The 25,987-nt window shown below is 35.7% G+C and overlaps 1 protein-coding gene across 7 annotated transcripts in view; it reads right to left on the reverse strand.

Annotated features, from left to right (window-relative positions):
• LOC106883153 (vacuolar protein sorting-associated protein 41 homolog) overlaps positions 1-25,987 on the reverse strand; it is a 171,355-nt gene that overhangs the window by 95,872 nt on the left and 49,496 nt on the right. For all 7 annotated transcript variants that reach the window (XR_016244991.1, XR_016244990.1, XR_016244989.1 and 4 more), the window contains 2 exons: positions 22,201-22,296; positions 19,901-19,978 (listed from right to left, as the gene is read on the reverse strand). Coding sequence is in view for 4 of the 7 variants with exons in the window: in XM_014934065.3 (XP_014789551.1) it covers positions 19,901-19,978; positions 22,201-22,296 (174 nt within the window). In the remaining 3 variants the exon portion in view is untranslated. The remainder of the gene's footprint in view (positions 1-19,900; positions 19,979-22,200; positions 22,297-25,987) is intronic.

Consider the following 25,987-nt stretch of genomic DNA (forward strand, 5'->3'; position numbering starts at 1 on the left):
TTTTTGTTCCTCCACTTAGTGGTTTGGCAAAAAAGACCAACAGAATAAGTACTAGGCTTACAAAGGATAAGTCTTTTCGACTAAAGGCAGTGCTCCAGCATGGCCGCAGTCAAATGTTTGCAACAAGTAACAGAATACACACATACATAAACACCTTATACCCCTGCTAATCCAAGCCACTATAATTCAGCACTTGTACTCCTCTATACACATGCACATACCTAAAAAACACACACACATCACTTCCCCTGTTTTATGTCCATCTAAAGCATGGATACACTCCTTTATATGTAAACATCTCCTTTCTTCTGAATTACTCATTTACTTGCTTTTTTCCCTTCTTAACAACTTTCCCTCTTTTTCATTCCTTCTATGCATTTCTTCTGCTGAAGGACTAATGTCCAAAATGTTCCTTTAGGTATTAAAGTAATACACTGTTTGTTAGAACCTGTCCCTCTCGTGTCTTTTTGTTTTTCTTTTTGTGCATAATATTTCCAGTATTACAAAAACAGTCTGTTTATCCGAGGCATGTTCATTTTTATGTCATTTTTCAATGCTAGTATGGGTGGGATGAATATATTGTTGAAACATTGCTTTACAGCCGGATGTCCTTCCTGTTGCAAATTGTTACCTGTTTTCCAAGCAAGAGATATTTTATTCTACACATCTATGAAGAAGCAAAGTCAGCAGATAACCCTTTGACAAAGAAAATAATAGCAAAGGCATTGCCCATAGGTGAGTGATTCTTGGAGAAGTACATATCCAAACAAATACACACACATACACATGTGACAATGATCAAACATGTAGACTGGCATCTCATGGTTTCTTGCTTGAATCAGATTTTTTCTAGGAAAAAAACAAAAACAAAACAAAGCAAAAAAACCCCCAGTTTTTGCTAGACTTGGTTTCTAAATTATCATCATCATCATTTAAAGCCATATTTGATGCAGGCTTGGACTGAGAACTGTGTTGAGCTCCAATGTCTGCATTGGCATGGATTCTATGGTTGGATGCCCTTCCTCACACCAATAATTTTACAGAGTATACTGCGTGCTTTTTTCATGCCAAGAGCACCAGTGAGACAACTCATAAGATAAGACCCTTCCTCCGAGTGTGTGGAGGGGGAATAATATTGAGGGAGAAGGCTTGATGTCAGGCATTGAGAGGTTGAAGTATGATAGAGAGTAAATGGCTTTTGTAAAAGGAATACATGACTACTCTAGATAGAAAGAGAGAAACAATGATGATGATGAGGTGTCAGGGTATACATGCAAGGTATTATCTGTCTGTCTGTGCCTGTCTATCTATCTATGCTGGCATAGATTGGACATAAGATGGTGTGATTCTTTCCTATTCATTCCAGTCATACTGGTACACTGCTTTCAGAGGTTATAGTTAATGATATCCACCAGGTACTTATTTCATTTTGGCATAAATTTTATCATACTATATGAAATGTCTAAATTAATTTTGAACATAAAAGACATACCATACCTGCATGTGCAAAAATGCACTCACAGCTATGTGGTTATGAGGTCCACTTCTCAATCACATGGTTTTGTGTTCAGTTTCCTTGGGCACTGAGGGGAAGTGATTTCTACTGTAGCACAGAGCAACCCCCAGAGTTTGTGATTCTCAAGATTGGTATTTAAGCAGTGTTACATATCTCAGTGCCCCAATAATTACAAGTATAAACTTGAACTTGTAATCTGGATAGGGTAACTGAAAATTTCTCAATAGTTCTGTGTAGATATTTTCTTTTTTGCTGATCTTAAGCTTTATGTTAATATCTGCAGAGCAGTTGATTTCCACAACGGTACACAGTTTCTCTTCTCTATCCCAAATCATTATGTCAGGTCTGTTGAGTTTACATTTGATTGAGGTTTTCACTGGGACATTCCATCAGTTCACATTATTATTATGAGCAGCTATGGCTTCTTATCCTTGAGGTTGTCTTGTGTGTATGTGTGTATGCATGCATATGTGCATGTATGTATGTATGCATGCATGTGTGTATGTGTGTATGTATGCATATATGTGTGTATGTATGGGGAGTGGTTATGTGAAAGTTTACATGAAAAAGCTTCAAGCTCCAAAAAGGTAAACTTCATTGTTATCCCTTCTCAACAAGTCATCACCCAGCTCTAGACTTCTAAAAATGGGCATAATTAAAAAAAATCCCTTAGTTGAGAAAGAGCTAAAAAGTTAGTGATAAGAAGGACTTCCAATTATAAGAACAATACTTCAGTATCATGTATTCATTTAATCCATGCTAGCACGGAAAAGTGGATGCAAACAAATGAATGTGTGTATGTGTGTGTTGTGAGAGAGAGAGAAAGAGAGAGTTCATATTTGTTAGGAGCTCCCAATGGGAACTGACTCAGTCTGTGGTGAACTAGTCAACCCATGCCAGCATGGAAAACAGATGTAAAATGATGGTGATGATACACACACCCACAATGGGCTTCTTCACAGTTTCTGTACATAAAACTCCACTTGCAAAGCATTAGTCAATCTAAGGCTGTAGTAGAAGAAACTTATCCAAAGTGATGTGTTGTAGAATTGAACTCAGAATCACATAGTTACATGCAAAATTCTCAACCACATGTTTTTTGTTTTTTTTTTTGCTTGCACTTATAATATACAGAGAGAGAGAGAGAGAGAGAGAGAGAGAGAGAGAGAGAGAGAGAGAGAGAGAGAGAGAGAGAGAGAGAGAGAGAGAGAGAATAATGCTACAACCGATCATAAATCAAAAGGACAGAAATAAATTTAAATATTAGAAAGCCAAGCTGTGAGAGAAATATATGAATATAAATACATTCCTTCTTTGCATTTGAAGAGCAGAAAAACAGAAGGGAGAGTTTCCAGGTTTGTTGACTGCTCCCCAGAGGAGACACAGTCTGTTTACTTCCCTAATCAATAACAACATAGAATATTCATCTATAATAAATAAAGGAGTCATAAATTATGTTATCACTGTAGCAAATAGCTTAATTTGCATATTTGTGCTTGTTCTCTGAAAAGTGTACAAGAGAGATTTGGTCAGTAAGTTCGGACATATATATATGCAAGTTTAAAGAGGGACAAGATGAGGCAGTTAAAACAGCTGCAATTGAGAATATGTGTTTGAGCTTTTTGGCTTTAAGAATGACTTGTCACAGACTGGGAAACCAGACAAAAGAAGACTGAAACACACAAAGTGACATGAGAACATAATACAATAACTAAGAGATAATAACTGCCAAAATAAAATCATCAATAATAATAATAATGAGAATAATAATAAAGATGATAATGATAATAACAACAACAACAGAGAGAAAAAAGTAAAATGAAGAAATGAAGATCCTTTATCTTGCTATTCGCTTTTTCAATGAAAACTAGTTGAATATTATTAATACTAAACATGTTAGAACTTATAAATATTTAGAAAATTGGATTATTTCAAAGTCAGAATCAATACAGTTTCTTTGTAGAAAATGCTATTTAAGAATTCTATTGAAGTACTAGCCAACAGCAGAGCTATGAACCAGTTTATTGCTCCAGTGAATATCTCTTCAAAAATTTGAATATATATCTATACTAATAAATGCGAATTTGTGTGTGTGTGTGTGTGTGTGTGTGTGTGTCCGTCTGCATGGCTTCCCCAACTACCTCTTCTCCCACAAATGGTACATATTTGTAGCCAGGGTAAATCTTGGAGTGTTACTATGCTTCTTTGGTTCACCAGTATGCAGAGCAAATTTGAAACACTCTATAACAGCTCTTATGACCAGCAAAATGTGAACAAAGACGAAAACAACAGAACTAGAAATATAGAGACCAAAGAAGTAGAATATTTTTTGGAGAATTATTTTGAACTTATTTAGAAAGCAGATGACAAGCAATGAGAATAATTCACATTTCTGGAACTTATATATGCTTTGGCAGTAAAACATTTTCCATGTTGGTTTGAGATAAGATGCCTCTGAATAGTAATTTTGTAATGGATCAAATTCCTGCCCTCTAGACAAAATCTATGGAACATGAAGCAACAGTCTCCTCATATGGAGTCTGTTCTCCTAGAAGAAAAAAATTCTTCTTTTGTATCATGAGCCAACTTAATTTTCCATTTGAATGCTAAAAATTATATTTATTTTCATTGAAACAATTTTAGAAAAGTTGTACATACCAATAACAAGGTAGAAAAGTAGCACAACAAAGATTGGAAGTGAGGAGAATGGTATACTGGAAGAAATTATCAAAAGCCAGAATCTAGTAAACCTGTGGGTTCCAGCAAAAAGTGAAAAGCGCCTGAGTGTATGTAGCTTCTCACAGTCCATGCATGTATGTATGTAGTGAGGATGCATGACCCAGTGGTTAGGGTGTTGCATGCAAAATCATGGTTTCAATTCCTAGACTGGGTGGTGTGTTGTGTTCTTGAGCAAAACACCTCATCTCACATTGATCTGCAATCACTTTGACACCTGATGCATGGAACACCATGCACCTGTTCAAGCAACATCGATTTGGAGGGAGTGAGCTAATGTGTGGTATGAACATTTGATCACTATAAACAATCATTTGTGCAGGTCGTTCAGTAAAAACTGAATGCTCATACATCATCTTCGACAGGAGAGTCCATCATGCATGCATGTATGTATATTGTGGTGCAAGGTTAGATGTTCTAGAGAAGGGATACATTCAACCAATATTAAGTTACACTTGGTGTCTATTTTATAGAACCTAGAATGCTAGAAGACAAAGCTGATCTTGTTGAAATTACAATTAAGAAGAATAAAACTAACAAATACAAGGAATTTAGTTGACATTCTGCCATTTCTGCTCCTTTCCCGCTTCCAAGAAGACTAATTCTGCAGAGTCTAGTTGCTATATTACTGATAATGTTTTATGTACATCAACCACACCAGTATTAAAAAGCCCTGATGATAGTGATGGCCACAAATTAATTTAGTCAGAAGAAATTAATTGTCTCAGCCACTTTGATTAAAGTAGAGTTGCAAGCGTGACAGAAACGAGACAGAATCAGACTAAAATGTCTATAGTATTTTAGTATTAAAATGTCTGTAGTATTTTAGTTTCATCCACAACTTTCTATGTTCAAAATCTCCCTAAGATTCAACTTTGTCCTTCCTTCACCCCAGAATCAATATATTAAGTAGCAGTGCTATAAAATTCTGACCTAAGATCTATAATACTAGTAATAATAATTCAGGAATAAATTCACACTTTAAAGAACTGGTACATTGCATCTAACAAATAAATTCACACTTTAAAGAACTGGTACATTGTATCTAACAAATTCCATAAACCATTAAGCTCTGACCAATACTTCATTGGGTTAAAGGTTGTCATAAAGTACCTAATACTTGAATGAATTAAAGCATAAGAATGACAGCAACAACACTGCACTGGGCTAAATGTCTTTCAGGATTCGGTTCTGTCCTTTTTGCGCTCCACATTGAACCCATGACAAGAATTGATTTTGCTTTTCCTCTGATTAGGGCTCTTAAGATAAATGATCATTATAGACAGGACCTGATAGATTACAATCCGCCCCTATAAATTTGTGTGGACTAGTACTAATATGAAGAATCAATATTTGAATAAACTGTAGCCATTGCCATAAAAAAAAAACAAACAAGATGTTAATTCTTTGAAACACAAACCATCAATTTAGTTGTTTAGCCCTGGTTGAGCAGGCCCATGATGAAGTAGGTTTCAACCTTCACCATTCCATCTTTTCAAATATGCAGGACAACAGTGTATGATGTGTCCTTTACTTATTTAGATGTTTTGGCATTGGCACGTAAAAGCACCCACTACACTCTCGTAGTGGTTGGCGTTAGGAAGGGCATCCAGCTGTAGAAACTCTGCCAAATCAGATTGGAGCCTGGTGTAGCCATCTGATTCACCAGTCCTCAGTCAAATCGTCTAACCCATGCTAGCATGGAAAGCGGACATTAAATGATGATGATGACGATGATGATCCACTACAGAGTGGTTTCCTTGTTGGCTCATCCATGACTTAGTTGTGATTCATGGAAAAGACCTAATCAGAAGGGAAAAGTATGAATGTCATTTAATCTTATTTCCCCCTCTCCTATAAATGTGGTTTTCTCTTTAAGCAAGAAATGAATACTTAACCAAAATATTTTTGCTATATTTTAAAATGTTTAGTGCAAGCCAGATGGATTTTGATGAAGTGAATCCCTTTCTTTCAGTTAATTGATCAAATGTGAAAGAAGAATTAAACTTGCTACCAGTCAGTTAGGTTAAACTGATAAAGAAGAAGCAGCAAAGTCGAGTATCTTGTAGTAAAATTTGAACTCATGACCTCTGATCAGAAGGTTCAGCACCATGACCTCCTAATTATTGTATCCCATCATGTTTTTATTCATTTTAATTCTAATTCACAAAATGTGAGAGCTCTGATGACCAGGTCAGAAGGATATCAGCTAACCAACCAGGGAGTGAGTGGTTTGTAGTCAGTCACTAGTATTGTATTGCATCTGTGGCCAAGACACATATATCACTGTCTATAAACTCAGTCCAACTAACCGTATAGAGGTACCATGAGTTGGTTAGTTCACCACTGTAAACAGCAACAGCACTGTGAGACTAGGGGCTGTTTCATTAGATCACTATGCTAAGTTGAACATTTTCCCCAATGGAAGTGAGAAAAGAGCTCAGACACAGAGATAATGCAAGAGGAAATCAGCGATGCATATTTTGTCTCTAGGCTGTATAGGCCAACACTGCATTTAGATGATGGAAATGAAATTAGACAACACGAGACAATCAGTAAAAGGGAGAAAAAGTCAAAATGAAAAGATAAAAAAGAAAAAAGAGAAAAGCTCTTAGAATACTCTGTCGACTGTTGACTTTGTAAAGACATTTTAGATACTTGAGATGTTATTAATAACAATTAAACATCAATCTATGAAACGTTGAGTGGGAAAATTAGACAGGTAGAAAAAATATTTAGAGCATTTCAGAAGATTCTGGAAAGAAATTGTGGAATGGATATAAAATATTTCTTAATAATTGACATGAAATTAAAAGGTTTATTAATTGAAACTACACTAAATGTGTGTGCACATGTGCATACATATCTACGTGTATCTATGTACGTCTGTGTGTGAAGAGAGAGAGAGAGAGAGAGAGAGAAAAAGAATAGATGGAGAAAGCGAGTAAAGTAGAAGGAATAAAAGAAATAAAGACTGAATAAGTTTATAAAATATATACATATATGAAGAGAAAAAAGAAAGGAGACACAGATAAAGGGAGGAGAGAAAGAGATAATCTGTGTTTGAGATGAGTGTGTGTGTGTACACATATATGTGTGTGTATATATATACAGAAAAGTCTAGGAGAGAGAAAGAATAATGGGGAGGGAAGGGAGAGAGATAATGTTGGCAGTTGCCCAATATGTCCATTTCATCATTAGTAGCAACAATCTACAGAATAACCATTTCTCAGCATTCCCAGACTGAAGATAAACCAAGAACAACAGCACGAACATGAGAAAGACATTCCAATTAAAGAAGAACTTCCTTCTTCTTGTCTGAAGCTTCTCAAATAAATTAAAAACCATTTTTTTTTACATATTGCCTTTTTTATTGATTTTTTTTTGTAATCTAAAATTTTTTTCTTCTTTCATTCAATAAAAAGAGAATTTATCCAAGAACATCACAAACCATTACTAAGGGGTTACATAAATTTAACAATAATTTTTAAACAGGTTGTTTATTAATACTAATATTATTATAATTATTATTATTATTATTATAAAGGCAGTGAGTTGGCAGAATTGATAGCATGCTGGACAAAATGCTTAGCGGTATTTTGCTTATTGCTACATTTTGAGTTCAAATTCCACTGAGGTCGACTTTGTCTTTCATCCTTTCAGGGTCAGTAAATGAAGTACCAATGAAACACTGGAGTCAATGCAAGTGTCTCATTTCCTCCCCTAAAATGGCTGCTCTTGCGGCAAAATTTGAAACCATTATTATTATTATTATTATTATTATTATTATTAAGGTCTCAAGCTGGCAGAATCATTGGTACACTAGAGAAAATTATTAGTGGCATTTCTTTTGACGCGTTGCATTCTGAGTTCAAATGCCACCAAGGTTGACTTTACCTTTCCTCTTTTATGGGTTGATAAAATAAGTACTGGAGACAATGCAGTTAACTTCCCCACCCCCACAGCAAGCTGGCAGAATTGTTAGCATGTTAGAAACAATGCTTAGCGGAATTTCTTTCAACTCATTATGTTCAGAGTTTAAATTCTGCCAGGGCTAACTTTGCCTTTCATCGTTCTGGGGTCGATAAAATAAAGTACCAGTCAGGCATTGTGCTCAATGTAATTGACTTAACCTCTCCCCTAAATTTTCTGGCTTGGACTAAAATTTGAAGCTACTATCATGTGGCAAGCTGGTAGAATTGTTAACATATCAGACAAAGAGCATAAAAGCATTTTATCTGGCTTTATGTTCTGAGTTCAAATGCTGCCAAGATGGTGAGCTGGCAGAATCATTAGCACACCAGGCAAAATGCTTAGCAGCATTTCATTCAACTTAACACTCTGAGTTCAAATTCCGCTGAGGTCGGCTTTGCCTTTCATCCTTTGGGGTCAATAAAATAAGTACCAGTCAAGTACTGAGGTTGATGTAATCAACTAGCCCCCCACCTCTTCCAAAATTTCAGGCCTTGTACCTATAGTTGAAAGGATTATTATTATTATTATTATTATTATTATTATTAGGGATATGAATCATCAGAATTATGAGAGTGCTGGCAAAAATACCTTATGTTATTCAATTACAGACCTGTATGTTCTGTGGTCAAATCCTGCTGAGATCTGTTTTACATTTTGTTCTTTAGGGTTGATAAAATAAAATATCAGCCAAGTACTGGAGTTGATAGTATTGACTAATACCCTCCCCTTCAAAATTGCTGGCCTTGTGCCTAAATCAGAAACCATAAAAGATGGCGAACTGGCAGAATAATTAACAGACTCAAATAAAATATTGGGGTTGATATGATCGACTAAAACTCTTAAAGGCAGTGTCCCAGCATGGCTACAGTACAATGACTGAAACTAATTTTCCAGCACAATATTCCATCCATCTTATTTCAATATAAGTATTTATGACAACACCATGACCACCGCCAGCAGTAGTCATGGCGGTGGTAGGTATAAAAAGAAAATTAATATGATTAAGGTATGACAATTGAGACTGCAGCCACCGGATCTGAAATTGGATTTACCTCCTCAGCTTAAACTGTGGCAAGCTACACATCAATTCAAATTAGAAGAGATTAATACCTAATGGTCTGGATTGGGGGTGGTGATGGCTAGGGACAGGTTGATGTGTGACAGGGACTGAGAAATAGATTGAGGAGGATGAAGGGAACATTTTGTGGATTTCGCTTAAAGCAGAAAATGGCAAATGGTGTATGGAGATCCTGACATGAAAACAACAATGAAATCTGTTCTTGGAATGCATGGAATTTTTATAGTATTATTTATAAAGACAGCTTCATATCCAACATAAGCACACAAGTGTATATACAAATATATATATATATATACATACATACACATGCATTGATTATTATTATTATTATTATTATTATTATTATGGTGGTGAGCTGGCAGAACTGTTAGCACACTGGGAAAAATGCTTAGCAGCATTTTGTCTGTCATCACATTCTGAGTTCAAATTCCATGAAGGTCAACTTTACCTTTGGGGTTAATAAAATAAGTACCAGTCAAGTACTGGGGTCGATGTAATCGACTTACTTTCTTCTCCAAAACTGCTGGCCTTGTGCCAAAATTTGAAACAGTTATTATTAAAGCAGCAAACTGGCAGAATCGTTAGCACAAGGGAGAAATTGCTTACGAGCAAACCATCTCTTTTTATGTTCTGAGTTCATATTCCATTAAGGTCAACTTTGCTTTTCATCCTTTCAGTGGAAAGACACACACACTGAGACATATACACACATGCACTCACACACATACATTCACAGACATACAAAATGTGACATCGTCATCGTGGTTAAAAGTAAAAGTATAACAGTGAAACTATATCACATTACAAGATAGATGTTATTCTTTCACTTTAATTCTTTGAGTTTTGACATGTAATATGGAACCAGTGCCAATGTTGCATTGTTTCAATCCAAAAAAAATTACATGTTGACATTCACGGGGTCTGATAGTATTACCATGTAAAATTTGATTTGATTTGGTTGAGCCGTTTGAGAATGCATTGGGACCAGACAGAGAGAGACAAAGGATTTTACATATATATGTAGATTGTTATGATTATTATTATTATTATCACGACTACTAGACAGGCTCAAAGGTTTTTTAGTCATCAAAGATAATACTGCTTTTGCCAAAGTTCTTAGAAGGTGAGAGAGAGACATACTGGTGTGTGACATGGGGGGGGGGGGGCTCAAGTTTCAGGTAAACTGGGTTTTATAGAATCTGTGGTGATGGTCATGGAGAAGTGAAAAGGAGGAGATTTAAATTGATGAGAGAGGTCATTATCTATGATTGTGTCTATCATGTTTGAAATATTGAAAGTGAGGGCAATAGGTTGATGGCTGACTAACAGGTCAGAGAGGTCACCTGTCGTAGGAATTGAACACACTTTTTGTATGTTGCTAAAAGTTGGGGTAGATCCGTGTAGAGAAGGAAAGAATGAAGGGCCTCAAAAAGGATAAAGAGCTGGCTCGGGGATGCATCGTTTGAAGGTGGTGGTGGTGGAAGAACTGTTAGGAATGGTGGCTATGAATGCAGATATTTTCAGCCTTAGCATCAGTGTGTTCATGGTGTTGGAGCAGGACAGACTGGGAAGGGCTTAGGTGGGGGAACATGTATGTGCAGTGTGCAGTTGCAATTAAAATGGTTGATAGCTTACGTGAGCATCCAGGACAGAGACTAATTTAAAAGCCACAGAGAGTAATGTATTGACATTAGCATTTTTGCTTGGTTACCAAGAGATTCATATTCTGATTCTTATCGGAGTTTACAATATTTTTTCTCCTCCAATTTCCAATGTTTATATCCAGAGTTAAGGTGTGTGTGTGTGTGTGTGTGTGTGTGTGTGTGTGTGTCTATAAATGTGCGGGTGTGTATTTGTACATACATGGATGTGTGTATATGCTTTTGTTTTATATTCTATATTTTGTGTGTAAATATGTGTGTGTGTGTGTACATATGTATCATCATCATGACATAATATACATGCCTGTGATTAAAAACTGTATATATATTAAATGTGTGTGTGTGTGTGTGTGTGTGTGTGTGTATGTGTGTGCATTGCTTGAGCACACACACGCACACACAAATCTTTATGCATAAATCACAGCCTATGTGTGTGTGTGTACGTACATATATATGGATACATATATATATAGACATATACACACACATAAAATAGACAATACATATACAGGGATATATTTATATTGATATACATGCATTTAAACATGCATATATCGCACGTTTATACATTAAACACACAACATTATGCATAAATATATATCTTACACAACATATACTGTTGTAATACATCATATATATATATATATATATATATATATATATATATATATATATATATATACATATTACATACACACACATATATATGTATATGCATAACAAATTAAATACATGCATATATATGAATATACATATATGATCAATTATATACATGCATATATACACTATACACACACACACACAGATATATATACATATAAACATCACTGTGCAGTCACCCATACGTTCCCATCCCAATAATACTCCGCACAACCTTTAGCAATAAATTAGAATAGCTTTCCCTACCATGTTAATAGCAATAATAACAACAACAAAAACAATAACAACCACCATCATTATCATAGATCACAAGCAAACACAACCCCTTCCTCCCCCACACTTCTGCCTCTCTCCAAGGCACAAACTCTTCACACTGCTAATCTCAACATGGCTTATGCATGATCATGTTGCCCATGACATTTCCTTAAATATGGCACCTCAGCTGAAATTCCACAGCGAGGATCTTTCCTTTTATCCCATCATAAAGCTGTTATATAATCCACATTAAGCTGAATACTGAATAAATTAATTTCTCACACCGTGAACTATACAGCTGAAAAAAAAAAAAAAATCCAAGGGTTCTGAAACAGAAGCTCCCCACCAGTCCTCCATTTCACTCATCTCTCTGTGGTCCCTTTAAAAATTTAGTTTTCTTCTATAAGCATTGAGTAAGGATTAAATTATATATATATATATACATATATATATATATGTATACACACACACACACACACTCACACATAAGCACAGTCATCGTGTTGTAGTGGAATGGATGATCTGATGCTGTGTTTAATTGATCAATGTAGAAGACACACACAGTTTGTTAGCTGGATCCATCAGCTTGTAAATAATTGCTGTTTAGCCCAAGGTCAGCCCCGACTGAGTAAACCTATGAACAAAGATGTCCCAACCATGATTATCGTACTGTTTATTCACACATTGTGTTAAAGATACTCCAGCTATGACCACCCAATCCTTCATTAGGACATTATCTATCAATGACACTGTTGTTATTTTCAAGGTATTAGACTTAAGGGTATCTTTTAAATGTCACAGGTCTGATGAAATACAACTGACTGGGGTCAAACAACAACAATAACAGCAGCAGTAATGACAGCAATATTCCAACACAAAGAGGGCTTCTACGCGGTTACCCACCCAAGTAGAAATATTAGCTGAATCAGATGCTACTAAATCAGATGCTACTATCTTTGAAAATCAAAGACAACGAATTATTGAATAATATACCCATAGTTATACACACAGTGCTTGACCATAAAATGTGGGATGAACACAACTGGATCATCTTTGATTCTAGATTTGTTTAATTAGGGATAAGAGGAGGAGGAAAATGAAACAGAGGAAAAAGATGAAGAAAAAGAAGGACAACAACAACAACAGCAGCAGTAGCAGCAGTCCAATTTAAAGAAAATACCAGAGCTGCCTTTGATCAACACAACAGCAACTGTATATTAGTTGCAAGTTTCCAGTTATTAGTGTTAATATATTTAATGTAGTGAACTTTAAAAAGCTAATTTACACAAATAAAAGTGAATTTCTATGGACCTGTATGACTTCCTGACTTTTAAACAAGGTAGATAACACATAAAATATGGTAAAGACCCTTTCAACATACAAAAAAAAAAAACCCTAAAAAACTATGAGCATATATCTACACAATATATCTACATGCATATATCTACACAAATAAATGTGAATTTTTATCTATGTCTGTATGGCTTTATGAATTATAGATTCAGCCCCTTCCAGCTGGCAGGAGACGACTACTCCAACAAATGGCACATATTTGGAATTAGGGTAACACCATCAGCAGTGTTTCTATGCTGCTCTTGTCCACCAACTTGTGGAAAAAATTTGAACTACTTCATAACATCTTCAGTTCATATGACCAGCAAAATGTGATATAAGTGTAATAATGAAAGTTGAAAGAGAGACCAAACAAGCTGGATACTGACTGGAGAATTATATTTTACATATTTGGAAAGTGGATAACAAGCAGTGAAAATAATTCACATTTTTGGAATGTCTTTAACTTTTACAATATGTTTTGGCAATAAAACATTCTTCTTGTTGTTGATACTTCTCTTACTAATTAAATCTTTTCCCTCTATTTGAATCTATGGAAGTATGAAGTGAAAGTCAGTTTCCTCATATTGAGTCCATTTCTCAAGAAGAAAAAAATATTCTTTTGTATCTGTAGCTAATCTAATTTTTCTCTCAAACTAGAATTTGCAAAATGTAAAAATTGCATTTATTTTCATTGAAACAATGTTAGGAAAGTTGTATATATCAACATCAAGATAGAAAAGTGGTAAACAAAATGAAAAGTGAGGAGAAAAGATATACCGAAAAAAAAAAAAAAAAAAAAAAAAAAAAAAACTATCAGAAACCAAAATTCAGTGAAGTTACATATGACTTAACATGATTGGGAGAAACTTTAGATTCAACAAATCATTAAAAAAGCTCCAGAAAATTGGGTGAAGTTATGACTTGAAAAAAAAACCTTGCATGACAAATCTTATTTATGCAAATAAAGAATTATAGATGTTGTTTGTCCCTGATGAATCTCTCCCCCACAACTCATCTTCTTAACATTCCCTGCCTATATCTGTGTTCACCATTCACTGCACTCCCCTCCCTTCTATCACTCACTCTCCTGTCGCACTCTCACAAAAACACCTGCTCACTCACTCTGTTCAATTATCTGTACCATCATCATCATCATCATTTAACATCTGCTTTCCATGCTGGCATGGGTTAGATGGTTTGGCTAGAATTTTTAAGCCGGAGAGCTGCTCCAGGTTCCAATCTGATTTGCCATGGATTTTAGGGTTGGATGCCCTTCCTAATGCCAGTTCACTTATATTTACTTCCCTGTAACTTGAAATCACATCCCAACACAGCTTGATCCTCTGGCTTCTCTCCCCAACTCTTTTCCAGCTGGCGTAGCCATGTATCTCCTCTACTTCAAGGTCACCTGTTACTGTCCCTATATCATACTCTAACCTCTCATCCTTTTCCTCAATATTTTCCCACCTCAGTTGAAGGGACTTGTCTTGTGAGTTACTTGGTAATCTTGCTGGTGATAGAGCCACATAAAATGCACCCATTACAAGCTGTAAAGTAACTATGTCATGATGGGAATACAGCCATAGAAACCATACCAAAGCAGACAGTGGAGCTTATAAAGTCTTCTGGCTCATTACTTCCTTATTTCTTTATTGCCCACAAGGGGCTAAACATAGAGGGGACAAACAAAGACAGACAAAGGGATTAAGTCGATTACATCGACCCCAGTGTATAACTGGTACTTAATTTATCGACTCCGAAAGAATGAAAGGCAAAGTTGACCTTGGCGGAATTTGAACTCAGAACATAACAGCAGATGAAATACCGCTAAGCATTTCGCCCGACGTGCTAACGTTTCTGCCAGCTCGCCACCTGACAGTTCCTATCAGACTGCCAAACCCATGCCAGCATGGAAACAAGGAATGTTAAACAGTGATGACAATGATGATGATCACATATTTATTTTTCATAGGTTCTTCAATTTTGCAATCTTACTTGAGGCCAAGGACCCAGGAGCCCTTTGCAGGAGCTTCACCAACAGTCTACCCAAAAGGAAACATTTTGGTTGGTCAGAAATTATTTTGACATAAGGTAATGTCAAAATAGTCAATGACGAACGATATTTTGAATGTTTCTGAAAGTATGGGAATTATGCCATACATGTTTTAGTTTTATTTAATGTCCTAATATAAACATAAACTTCCCTGTACTTTGGTGAAGGGAGAATGCCTGAAGTGTTGTAGCCAATCACTGTAGCTTTACAGACATTAATACCATCCAACACTCAATAATAATTGATACATTGCTGTCAGAAATTCATAACTGCATTTATATTTTTACTTGTTTTAGTTGTCAGGTCACGGCCATGCTGGGGCACTGCCTTAAAGAATTTTAGTCAAATGAATCAACCCTAATACTCATTCTTTTTTTTAAAGTTTGGTAATTATCCTACTAGTCTCTTTTGCTGAACTGCTAAGTTATGGAGATGTAAACACACCAACACTAGTTGTCAAGTGGTTGTGGGGGACAAACTCAGACACAAAGACACACACACACACACACACACACACACACACACACACACACACACAGATTTACAGGTAAGCATATATGATGGGCTTCTTTCAGTTTCTATTTACCAAATCCACTCACAAGGTTTTGGTAGGTCTGAGGCTATTGTACAAGATACTTGCCCCAGGTGCCATGCAGTGGGACTGAACCTGGAACCATGAAGTTGGGAAGCAAACTTCTTACCACACAGCCATGCCTGCACATTTATTGACATACAAATTATGCAAGGATGCTTGTTGCAGGTATATTGTGTCAAAGTGGTTCATTTAAAGTATATTTACAGATCCGATAGATTGAGACATACTCAACCATATAGTTAAACAACAACAAAAGCACTAGAGGAGGAGGAAGAACCATCCCTGGTACCACTAACCAGTTTATTATCTGTCTTTAGCAGAATCTGCACAGTTGCAATTATTTCAACCTGGTTTCCAATCCAATGATAACCCAAAGTTCTTAGTTTCCTCTTCCTTTCCCCACTGTCAGTCTCTGTTCCACTTCCTCCTCCTCTGACTAAGCCATTGAAATGATGTATGTACGGGCATGGTGAATGTATCTGACCTAACTATGCTGCTGAGCTAACAATTAACTACCGTTTCCAGCTAAGATATTAAAGATACTCCACCTTACAGATGACATGACATAGCACAGAGCACAGAAATGTAATATCAGACATTGTATCATTATGACAATAGAAAATGGACATTTGGACATTAATGAAAGTCATAATGATGCTGTTGTCACCGCTACCACCACTACCGAAAGTAGCATCAACACACTGGCGGATTTGCAGAATAATTACTATGTTGGACAATATGTAATGTGATATTTGTTCCAGCCCTTTACAGGCTGAGTTCAAACACTGCCAAGGCCAAATTTGCTCTTCATCACTCCAGGGGTAAGAAAATAAAATAACAGCCAAGTGGCAAGTATGGTTGGTGGTATTGACTATAGTGTTATATGTAGGATATCTGCCTGCAATTTCTAGCAAGTCAAGTGACCATATAGAGGGTGTCCTGTAGGATTTACGATAATGTAACGGTAGTCATTACCTTTAACTTAAGGCTTACCTTGATCAAGCTGATGTATAATCGAAGGCACTCTAAATATGACCATCCCAGGGAATCTGGGACCACATTATCTGGTATTCAAGCATGTGTCTGATTGCAGCCCCTGGCCAATCAAAGCCTAATGAATGGATTTAGTAGACAAAAACTGAAAGAAGTTTGTTTGTCTGTCAGTTTGTCTGTTTGTATGCATTCATGCATGCGATGTGATAGGGGAAGTGACCCTTTTCTCTCGACATCTTGTGATAGTTGTAAACAAATGTCAACACTGATTGTTTTGTAAACAAACAATTTTTTTTTTTTCAATCTCCTGTGAGAAACATGCTTGGCAATGAGGAAATATTATATAATACTACCATTACATTACCGTTAATCCTACAGGAAACCCTCTATATTCCTGTTGTCAGCCCTTGCCTGTTTCCAAGGAATAACCTTCCTTGGAAACAGGCAAGGGCTGACAACAGGAATGGTATCTAGCTGTAGAAAATCTGCTTGAGTGAATTCTGTTCAAACATGCAGGTATGGAAAAGTGGGCATTATGATGAAAATGATGATGATGTGGATGTGATTTGAGGAAGATTTGGCTGCATTTTCCAGGATGAGGAAAATTTGATTGCTATTTTTCAAATGACCCTGCAAAGGTTCTTTTGTTGGTTCATGAAGGCAGTGGTGGTGGTAATGTTTGATGTTGGTAGAGACGACAGAAAAATGATTTTCTGAAAGCATCAATATGTCAGACATCTCAATATTTCGAGCAATAATTTCTCTCTCTGTCTCTGCCTCTCTCTCTCTCTCTTATTACTTTGCGTTTTAGATATTGATTGATTTACCAGTGCCAATACAACTTTTAGTAACCAGTTCAATGAAGTTCTGGATCCATTAGATGTCTTTGAGTGTGCTTGTGTGTGTGGGTGTCTTACCATTCATCAAAGTGATCCTGAATAAGCAGTTCATATATATATATATATATATATATATATATATATATATATGTATGTATATATATATACATACACACACACATGTACATACATTTGTGTGTGTGTGTCTGTAGCCTTTATTCAGGTGAAAGAGATTCATACATGCTTAAGGTCAAAACACTTCCATCTGAAAAGCAGACATGATTCTCTTCTTTATTGCAATATATTGCAATATTTTCCAGCCATGCTTACATGTACAATAATAGTGATACTGAATAAAACAGGTTTGAACAAGATGTGGGTGCTTGTGTTGATATGTATGCATTAACATACATTCATAGGCACACATGCACACACACACATACATACATACACAGTCTGTGTGCATGCAGCTATGAATATTATGTATACAAACGTGTGTATGCATACATGCACCCATAATGTGTGTGTGTGTGTGTGTGTGTATATACATACATATATGCATACACATACATGTATGTGTGTGTAGGTACAGGTGTGAAGTTCAAAACTATATTATGCCAAGGGACAAGATTTGTCTATGGTTATTGCAGCCAATACCTCACATCTAATTAGTTGAATTTCACTTTCCTGACCACCAGATTCTATACACACACATACACCTATTTATATTTAAATGTATGTATATATGCTATACTGTACTACAGAATATATCTATAAATTTTAGCCAATGCTGTCAGTGATAGACAGATGTAAACACCTTGCACATGCATAGCTATGTGGTTAGACACACAGACAGAAACACACACACACACACACACACGCACACATACATACATACATATATAGAAAAAGCGGGATCAACCAGACTAGTTTTAATCTTGTGAGGGAACTTCATCAGCAACTGAGTATCTGCTTTAATTGTGCATGGAGACATAACTTTTAAATAAACAAGCAATTGTAACAGATTTACAATGAGCAAGATCAACCAATCAATAAAGACACAGAAATAATAAATAATAATAGTAAATGGAAAACAACAGTACATAAACACAAAAATGGATCGCCAAATTAAGGGGTGATGAGAAAGTAGAGGAGGGGCAGCAGCATAGAGTGTTTTGGAGTACCCCCCACCAATCCTGGGCTACCCTGATAGGCAAAAGCAATTACTTATTCCGATTTTTGTCATTAATTAATAGTTGCATAGAGCAGGGCTATTTAGTCACAGCAATTTCACCTACATCATATTCGTTTTAACATCCACTTTTCCATGCATGCATGGGTCAGACATGATTCATTGAAGCAAATTTTCGATGGCCAGATGCCCGTCCTGTTGCCAATTCTTTGTTTCTGAGTAAGTTAATATTTCCCCTTGGCCAAACATATTTTCGTGGAAGACTGGTAATAAATGATACTGCTTGTTTGATAGTGACACTTGCTTACAACCATTACATGAGGTCAGGACACTCACACACAACAAGCTTCTTTAGGTTTTTGTTTAATAAATTTACTCCCAAGGTTTTGGCTGGACTGAGGCTATAACAGAAGTTCAGTTTCATTGGCCGTGCAATGAGATTGAACCAGAAACCATGTGGTTGAGAGAGAACTACCCAACCACACACCCATGCTTGCACCTTTCATAAAATTTACTCTCTCCCTCTCTTCCTTCATCTTCCTTTTCAAGTAAGTGCTTGAAAAAGTTGATAAGGGCTTGATCTGGGAAGAAAGGCTCTGTTCTCAAACCTTTCGACTGTTTTAACATCACACACAACTGAACTACAAACATGAATTCCAAAAGGAAACAACAGTCAAGAACTACGGGGTGGGGATTTATGATGAATAAAAGGGCAAGGCCACCAAAACAATTAAGAAAACACATCAATAAATAACAATAAGAACATATAGAACCAAACAACAACAAGAAAGGATCTCCAAAATGGTAACAACCCCAAGGGGTACCCTGTGTTAGTTTATGCACAGTTTCAGATTACATTGACATATCCACAACAACAACCTTCATCTGGTTCTTGCTCTGGTCCGTCCCACAATTGGGTAGTTAGTGTAGGCTCATACAGCTGTGAACCCAATGGAAGATAAATGCTGAAATCATGACCTTGTGATAAAGAATTAAATAAACAACTTACCGCCTGTATGTCTTTGATGTTGTATCCGGCATGATCTAATATGTGGATTGCACCATTATGAGTGCCAAGAGCCAAGAACTGCAAGAAAGTAAAAAATAAGAAAAAAAAAAAAAGAGAAAATACAGTTGGTTTAACAACTAATAAATTGCAATTTATTTGAAGATAAAGATAATCTGAACAAAATAGTGCAAGGCTAATAAAAAGAAAGAAAAAACCCAGCACCCCCTGTTGCCACCACTACTACCTGTTTGTCAGTTGTTTAACCTTGAGTTGGTCACAACTGAGCAGATCTCTGATCAAAAGTATTCTTGTCATGATCATTGCACAGTTGTATACCTAGAACAATGTGTCCTTCCTTTTTTGAGCCAGTAGAATGTAATTTGAGGAAGATTTAGCTGTTATTTCTGCAAACTAAGTGACAAGAACGAAACTTCCATCTGTCTTGTTATACTGGTTTGAACTGGACAAGTTTGTAAAACATCAATGGTTTGGATGGTCTAACGGGATACTACAGGTTGGTGGAAATCCTCTTGCTCCAGTACCTTAGTTTTGCCACAATTTTTACAGCTGGATGCTCTTTCTATACCAACCACTTTACAGAGTGTACTGGGTACTTCAGAAGAGCTATCATTAAATGATGTCTAGGATGTTTGTTTGTCATCAATACAATTTCAGGTATGTGAGCATTAACCCAAAGTGGCCTTTGGAAGGGGATAACTATTGAGGGTTCAGGTATTTTCTGATCATTAGTGGCACCCTAGTCTTTGTCCTTCAGTTTCTGTAATATAACATGTGATGTTATATTGTGAAATCACCAGAGCTTGGGTAGCCTCATGTTTGTAGTGACTATAAAAGGCTCAAGTTGTGTGTTGTTCTGGTGTAGTGAAGAATGTAGTTTTGTGGTTGGCGTTAGGAAGGGCATCCAGCTGTAGAAACTCTGCCAAATCAGATTGGAGCCTGGTGTTGCCTACTGGTCCACCAGCCCTCAGTCAAATTGTCCAACCCATGTTAGCATGGAAAGCGGACGTTAAACAACGATGATGTTGATGATGTTTCTTTAATAAATATAGTCATTATATGCCAGACAAAGGGTAACAAGTTTGTTTTTCCCAAATTCCACTACAAAAGGACACATCTGTATGGTTTTTTTACACTTTTTTTTAGAATTTTTATCATTTTATCAAGAGAACAGACAGTCCCCATGAACCTTTTTAGAACCTCACAGACAGGTGGGGAAAAAAAAAAGAAAAAGGTATCATCAAACCAGAGATCTGGCCCAAATGCTTGCAGCTGAGTGAATACAACTAAAGACACCCAAGGACCAAGTTGTGGAATTAAAGTGGGCCATGAATTGAGTCTACTACTCAAATAACCAACAGTAGTATTTCAACTCAAAATGCAAACAGCTGAAACAAATACTACAATGCATTCAGTTCCATGCTCTAAAATCTTCACCAGTTCGCCACTCCAGATTGATACTTAATTATTAATCCTGGAAGGATGAAAAGCAAAAGTGATCCTAGCGGGATGTAATTTCAGAACCCAGCCAGAACAAATACTGCAAAGCATTTTGTCTGATGCTCAAATAGTTCTGCTAATAAACTAATAAGTGACAAAAGAGAAAGGAAAAGGTAGATCTGGTTCTTGGAAAACTGCTGTAGTAGTGACCACTGATTATGGAAAGCAGGGGAAGGTAATAAAGGAGGTCGTTGTTTATAGCTGTTTCCACCATCTTTGAGATGTTTGATGTGTGGGCAATATGATGGTAGTCAACAGGATAGAATTGATTAAGCCCTGATTTGATGTGCCAGCGTTAAGGAGCAAAGTTTTTTTTTTTTATCCAACCTCAACATGTGAGGTGAGATAAAGAGCGTTGATTAAGCAGTCATCAGATGATTAAATGGAATCAAAGGTAGCAAGGATAGGACAAAGGTTGGATTTGGAGGTGAGAAAGGTATCAACAGTGATTGGTCAATTTGTCAATCCGAATTCATTACTTGGAATGTGAAACAAAGAAATCCTAAAACACAGTCTTTGGTGATACAACACCACTAAAAATAAACTGGTCATGGAAACTAAAATGGATCAGGTAGTCAACCTGGGAAAGTAGAGGAGGACATCATGAAAATAGTCTAAACCTGAAAGAGCTAATTGCAGTTTAGACTTGTAGAATGAAACCAGAGTGTATCTTCAGTTAGAATTTGAAAATGACTATGAAAGTGAAGGGTATCAACCATCTTAAACAAACCAATCAATATTTATAAAATAATAAAACATACAAACAAGCAAAACAAACTTACTTTGGAGTGAACTGCCATACAACTTGCAGCATCTTTGTTGAGAATCTTAGTTAAATCATTAACCAAGCGTTCATATTTTAACTTGGGCTCAGCTTCCTGCAATGAAAGCAGAATGATTTGCTTTTTAGTTTCAGTATTTTCTGTTTAAGAGGAAGAAATGCTGTTATTGAATGAGTTTTCAAATTCATTTCAGAAAGTAAATAAGTATAAAAATAAAATGAAGTAACTGGAGCCAAACTTTAAGCTCTGTAGTACATTGGTTTCATGGTTAGCAAGTTCGAGGGTTGGAGTAAGTCGATTACATCAAAAGGATGAAAGGTAAAGTTGACCTCAGTGGAATTTGAACTCAGAACGTAAAAATGGACAAAATGCTGCTAAGCATTTTGTCCAGTGTGCTAACGATTCTGCCAGCTCACTGCCATAGGTGCTTCAGTATATTAATGTGTATTCATGTGTGCATGCGTGTGTGTATTTACAGTCTATGCTGAAATATGGCTAATGGTGATGCCATCATTTGTAGCTCAGCTATAGATGCTGATATCACTGTTTGTGACTGGGCTACAACTGGTGATGTTTGTTGACATTTTATTGACAACAATTCATTTGTTAACTCTGCACTACCAATATTCCTCCAAAATATGAAAAAAGAAATGTTTTCTACTTGGAAAATATCTAAGGAATGACAGCAGGATGAGAATCAAGTAGTAAAAAAACCGCCATAGTTGCTTCCCATCTGAACTGAAACGAGCAAGCGAGTGAGTGAGTGTGAGTGTGTGTGTGTGTGTGTGTGTATATAGTAAGAGGATAGGGATTTATGAAGTCTTGGCAAGTACCTCAGTCAGTACTCTATGCGAAATGTATAGGAAGGAAAATTAGAATTAGTGTTCAGTTAATCCAATAAAACGGTTCTCTACAAACTGTAAACCCACAGAAATGTATTGATTATTAGGTTGGTGCATGAAGATAATGATATACATTTATCAATCAGTTGCTATCGTTTTGATAATTAGTGGAATTGTTACATCAATTTACATGCTGGGCAATATAAATAAAAAGAAATGATGTAATTCCATGCAATATTAAATGAAAAGTTCTGCCAAACATCTCTTCACATAAATCTCTGTGCCATAAAAATACTACCAGCGGGGGTATGTACATAGCTGAATTAGGTTAAATAGATATGAGAGAGAGAGAAGGGCATAGAAGATCAAGTAATAAATTAAACAGCAAAGTTGTTGCACTATCAGAGAAACACCCATGTAGAGGGACTATGAAGACAAAAGTGCCTTACTAGTTCCCATTCATTAAATGTATTGTAAACAGCTAAGGCAACAAACGCTGATAGACCCAGGGAAACTGAAAGACTTATTGCATTCTTATATACTAGTGGAGAGATAAGAAGACAAAGGGATAAAATGGAAATGTTCAAAGAAGATAGTTTATTGCTATATTCTTAGAAGTATTAAATAATAGGAAAAAGAGAAATATAAAGAGAAAATCAAGATAAAGACTTGAAAAGACAAGGAACTAGAATAAAGACTTCCACAAGAATTATAGCTAGATATTATTGGATCATTTACAGATGAAACTAGATAAATTTGTTAGTTAAGAAATAAATGATTAGTTATATAAGAAATAATTTAAGCAAGAAATAGTAAGATGTAGAGGACATTTTAAACAGAATCACCTGTGATAAAGCTGGACTAACAATAAATAAGAACACTATCATTAACTCTATTCAAATCAAGTAAGTAAGCTAAATGAAATTTCTAAGAATGTTCGATTGAACTGGTGAAAACAATGGATCAATAATTTATAATGCTAATTAATTAGACCAGACTTGCACCTGAGAATTTCTGGTGCTTCCATAGAATACAAATTACAGCTACCTTCCACTATTTGAGATCCCAGATGAATTTAGCTAGTGAAGTGCTAAGATTTTTTCATTTGTTATTATAGGAATGTATATGATTATGCAATCTAAATTTGAATTTAAATTCACCTACATAATAATGTACTGTATTGGGCATTTTTTTAACAGAATACTTATACAATAAATTCTTTCTCAGACATTGGATATTTAAAGAGCACTGATATTGATCCCAACAGTTCACATACTGTTAGGTTTATTATCTGAAGAAACATTATTTATTGTATTAACATAATTATTATTGCTAGGAGGGAACTCCAAAGTACTAGTGTTATTTATACAAAATAGAGACAAATATACAGAAGACCTACAGTTGTATTTACTATATGAATAATTAAATACAGGTTTCATATTACTAATTCTATTCAATTTCTTATCGTTAATATGTGTTACATTATCAATTAAATTAGACATGGTTGAATTCCACACTATGCCCACTAAAAATGTTACTATACTTACTAGAGGGGGGAATACTTCTCCAAAGCCTAAAGAAAATTCCAAGGATATCCAAGGCTACATTAATTCTGAAAGGGGATTTAAAACTTTTCTTGTGTAACCTATTTTTACTAGTTTTGTTGCTGTTGAGAGTGGTGTGGTTAATTCTAGATTTATTTACTAACCTAATTTCATGGAGTAAAACTTGTTATATGTAATCTTTCTACTTCAACTTGATGCAGGCCTGTTTCCCAAGATACTCAAAATCAGTTTAGGGGAAGTTCCAGAGCTTTGTAGACAGTTTGCCACATTAACAACATCTTGCTTCCATCTATGGGAATTATCATTTCCCTATTTAATTTTCAGCTGTTTATTATGAGAAGTTTGTACAGGTTAACCTTGTGATTACTAGTATTTTTACACTCATGCATGTTAATATAACAATTAACATTTCCTAGATAAGATGTATCACTAAATCTATACTCTTGTGAATGCAACCCAAATATCTTTAGGTATTTTTACAACACTGACAACAGATATACTAGATCTTTTCGGTATACCTGCCTCTAGCTAATGCTATATTATAATAGTCTGTATTTTGAGAGAGAATTTCTTCATGAGTAGAAAGTTTGGATATTCTAGGTGAACTACCCCTAATAATGGACTTAATTACTGCTCTAGGACGGTTGGAATTTCTGTTCGCATATTTCAGTTTTTTATTGGGCTTATAATTGATGGAGGTGTGTATTACATTCCAGTGGTGCATCTAGAAAATTTGCGACCTTACAGTTATTTCTCAACATAATAGACAGTCCTAAGTTTTTGAAGAAATTTCTAAACTTTTTACTATTCCACTAATTATTGAAATGATCTTGATTAATAAATGTAATATATACATACATACACACACATACCTAATATGTATCTACATGTGACAGCACTCAACAACCATGAACAACAGACACATTTCTACTACAATATTATCACAGTCACGAGTGGCCGTGACAAAGGGTTGGATCATTTATGAAAAATGTTGGCAATGGTGTTATTGTTTAGCCAATTTTAGCCTTGATCAAGTAGAGTTATGATCAAAAGTATTCTAGTCATGACTATCCCACTATTTTATGCATTTTGGACAACAAGAATATAATTTGTGAGACAGATTTGGCTATTATTTCTAGCAGATCAAGTTACTGTACAGAGGCTTCCTTGATTAGCTGTAAAAAGTATCAGCAATGTTTTTGTAATTGTTTAGCCCTAAGTTTTCTTAAGCATTAAGACCTATGATCACATCGATTTCATCCTTACCAAACTTGTATCACAGGTAGAACACAAACTTTCCTGAAATGATAATCCTGAATCTCTTATAATCCACACTAACATATGAGCATGATCTTCAAATTCCAGTGGATGCCAGACTAG

Source organism: Octopus bimaculoides, chromosome 18 (genome assembly GCF_046866305.1).
Source record: "Octopus bimaculoides isolate indiv1 chromosome 18, ASM4686630v1, whole genome shotgun sequence".
NCBI classification, from domain to species: domain Eukaryota; kingdom Metazoa; phylum Mollusca; class Cephalopoda; order Octopoda; family Octopodidae; genus Octopus; species Octopus bimaculoides.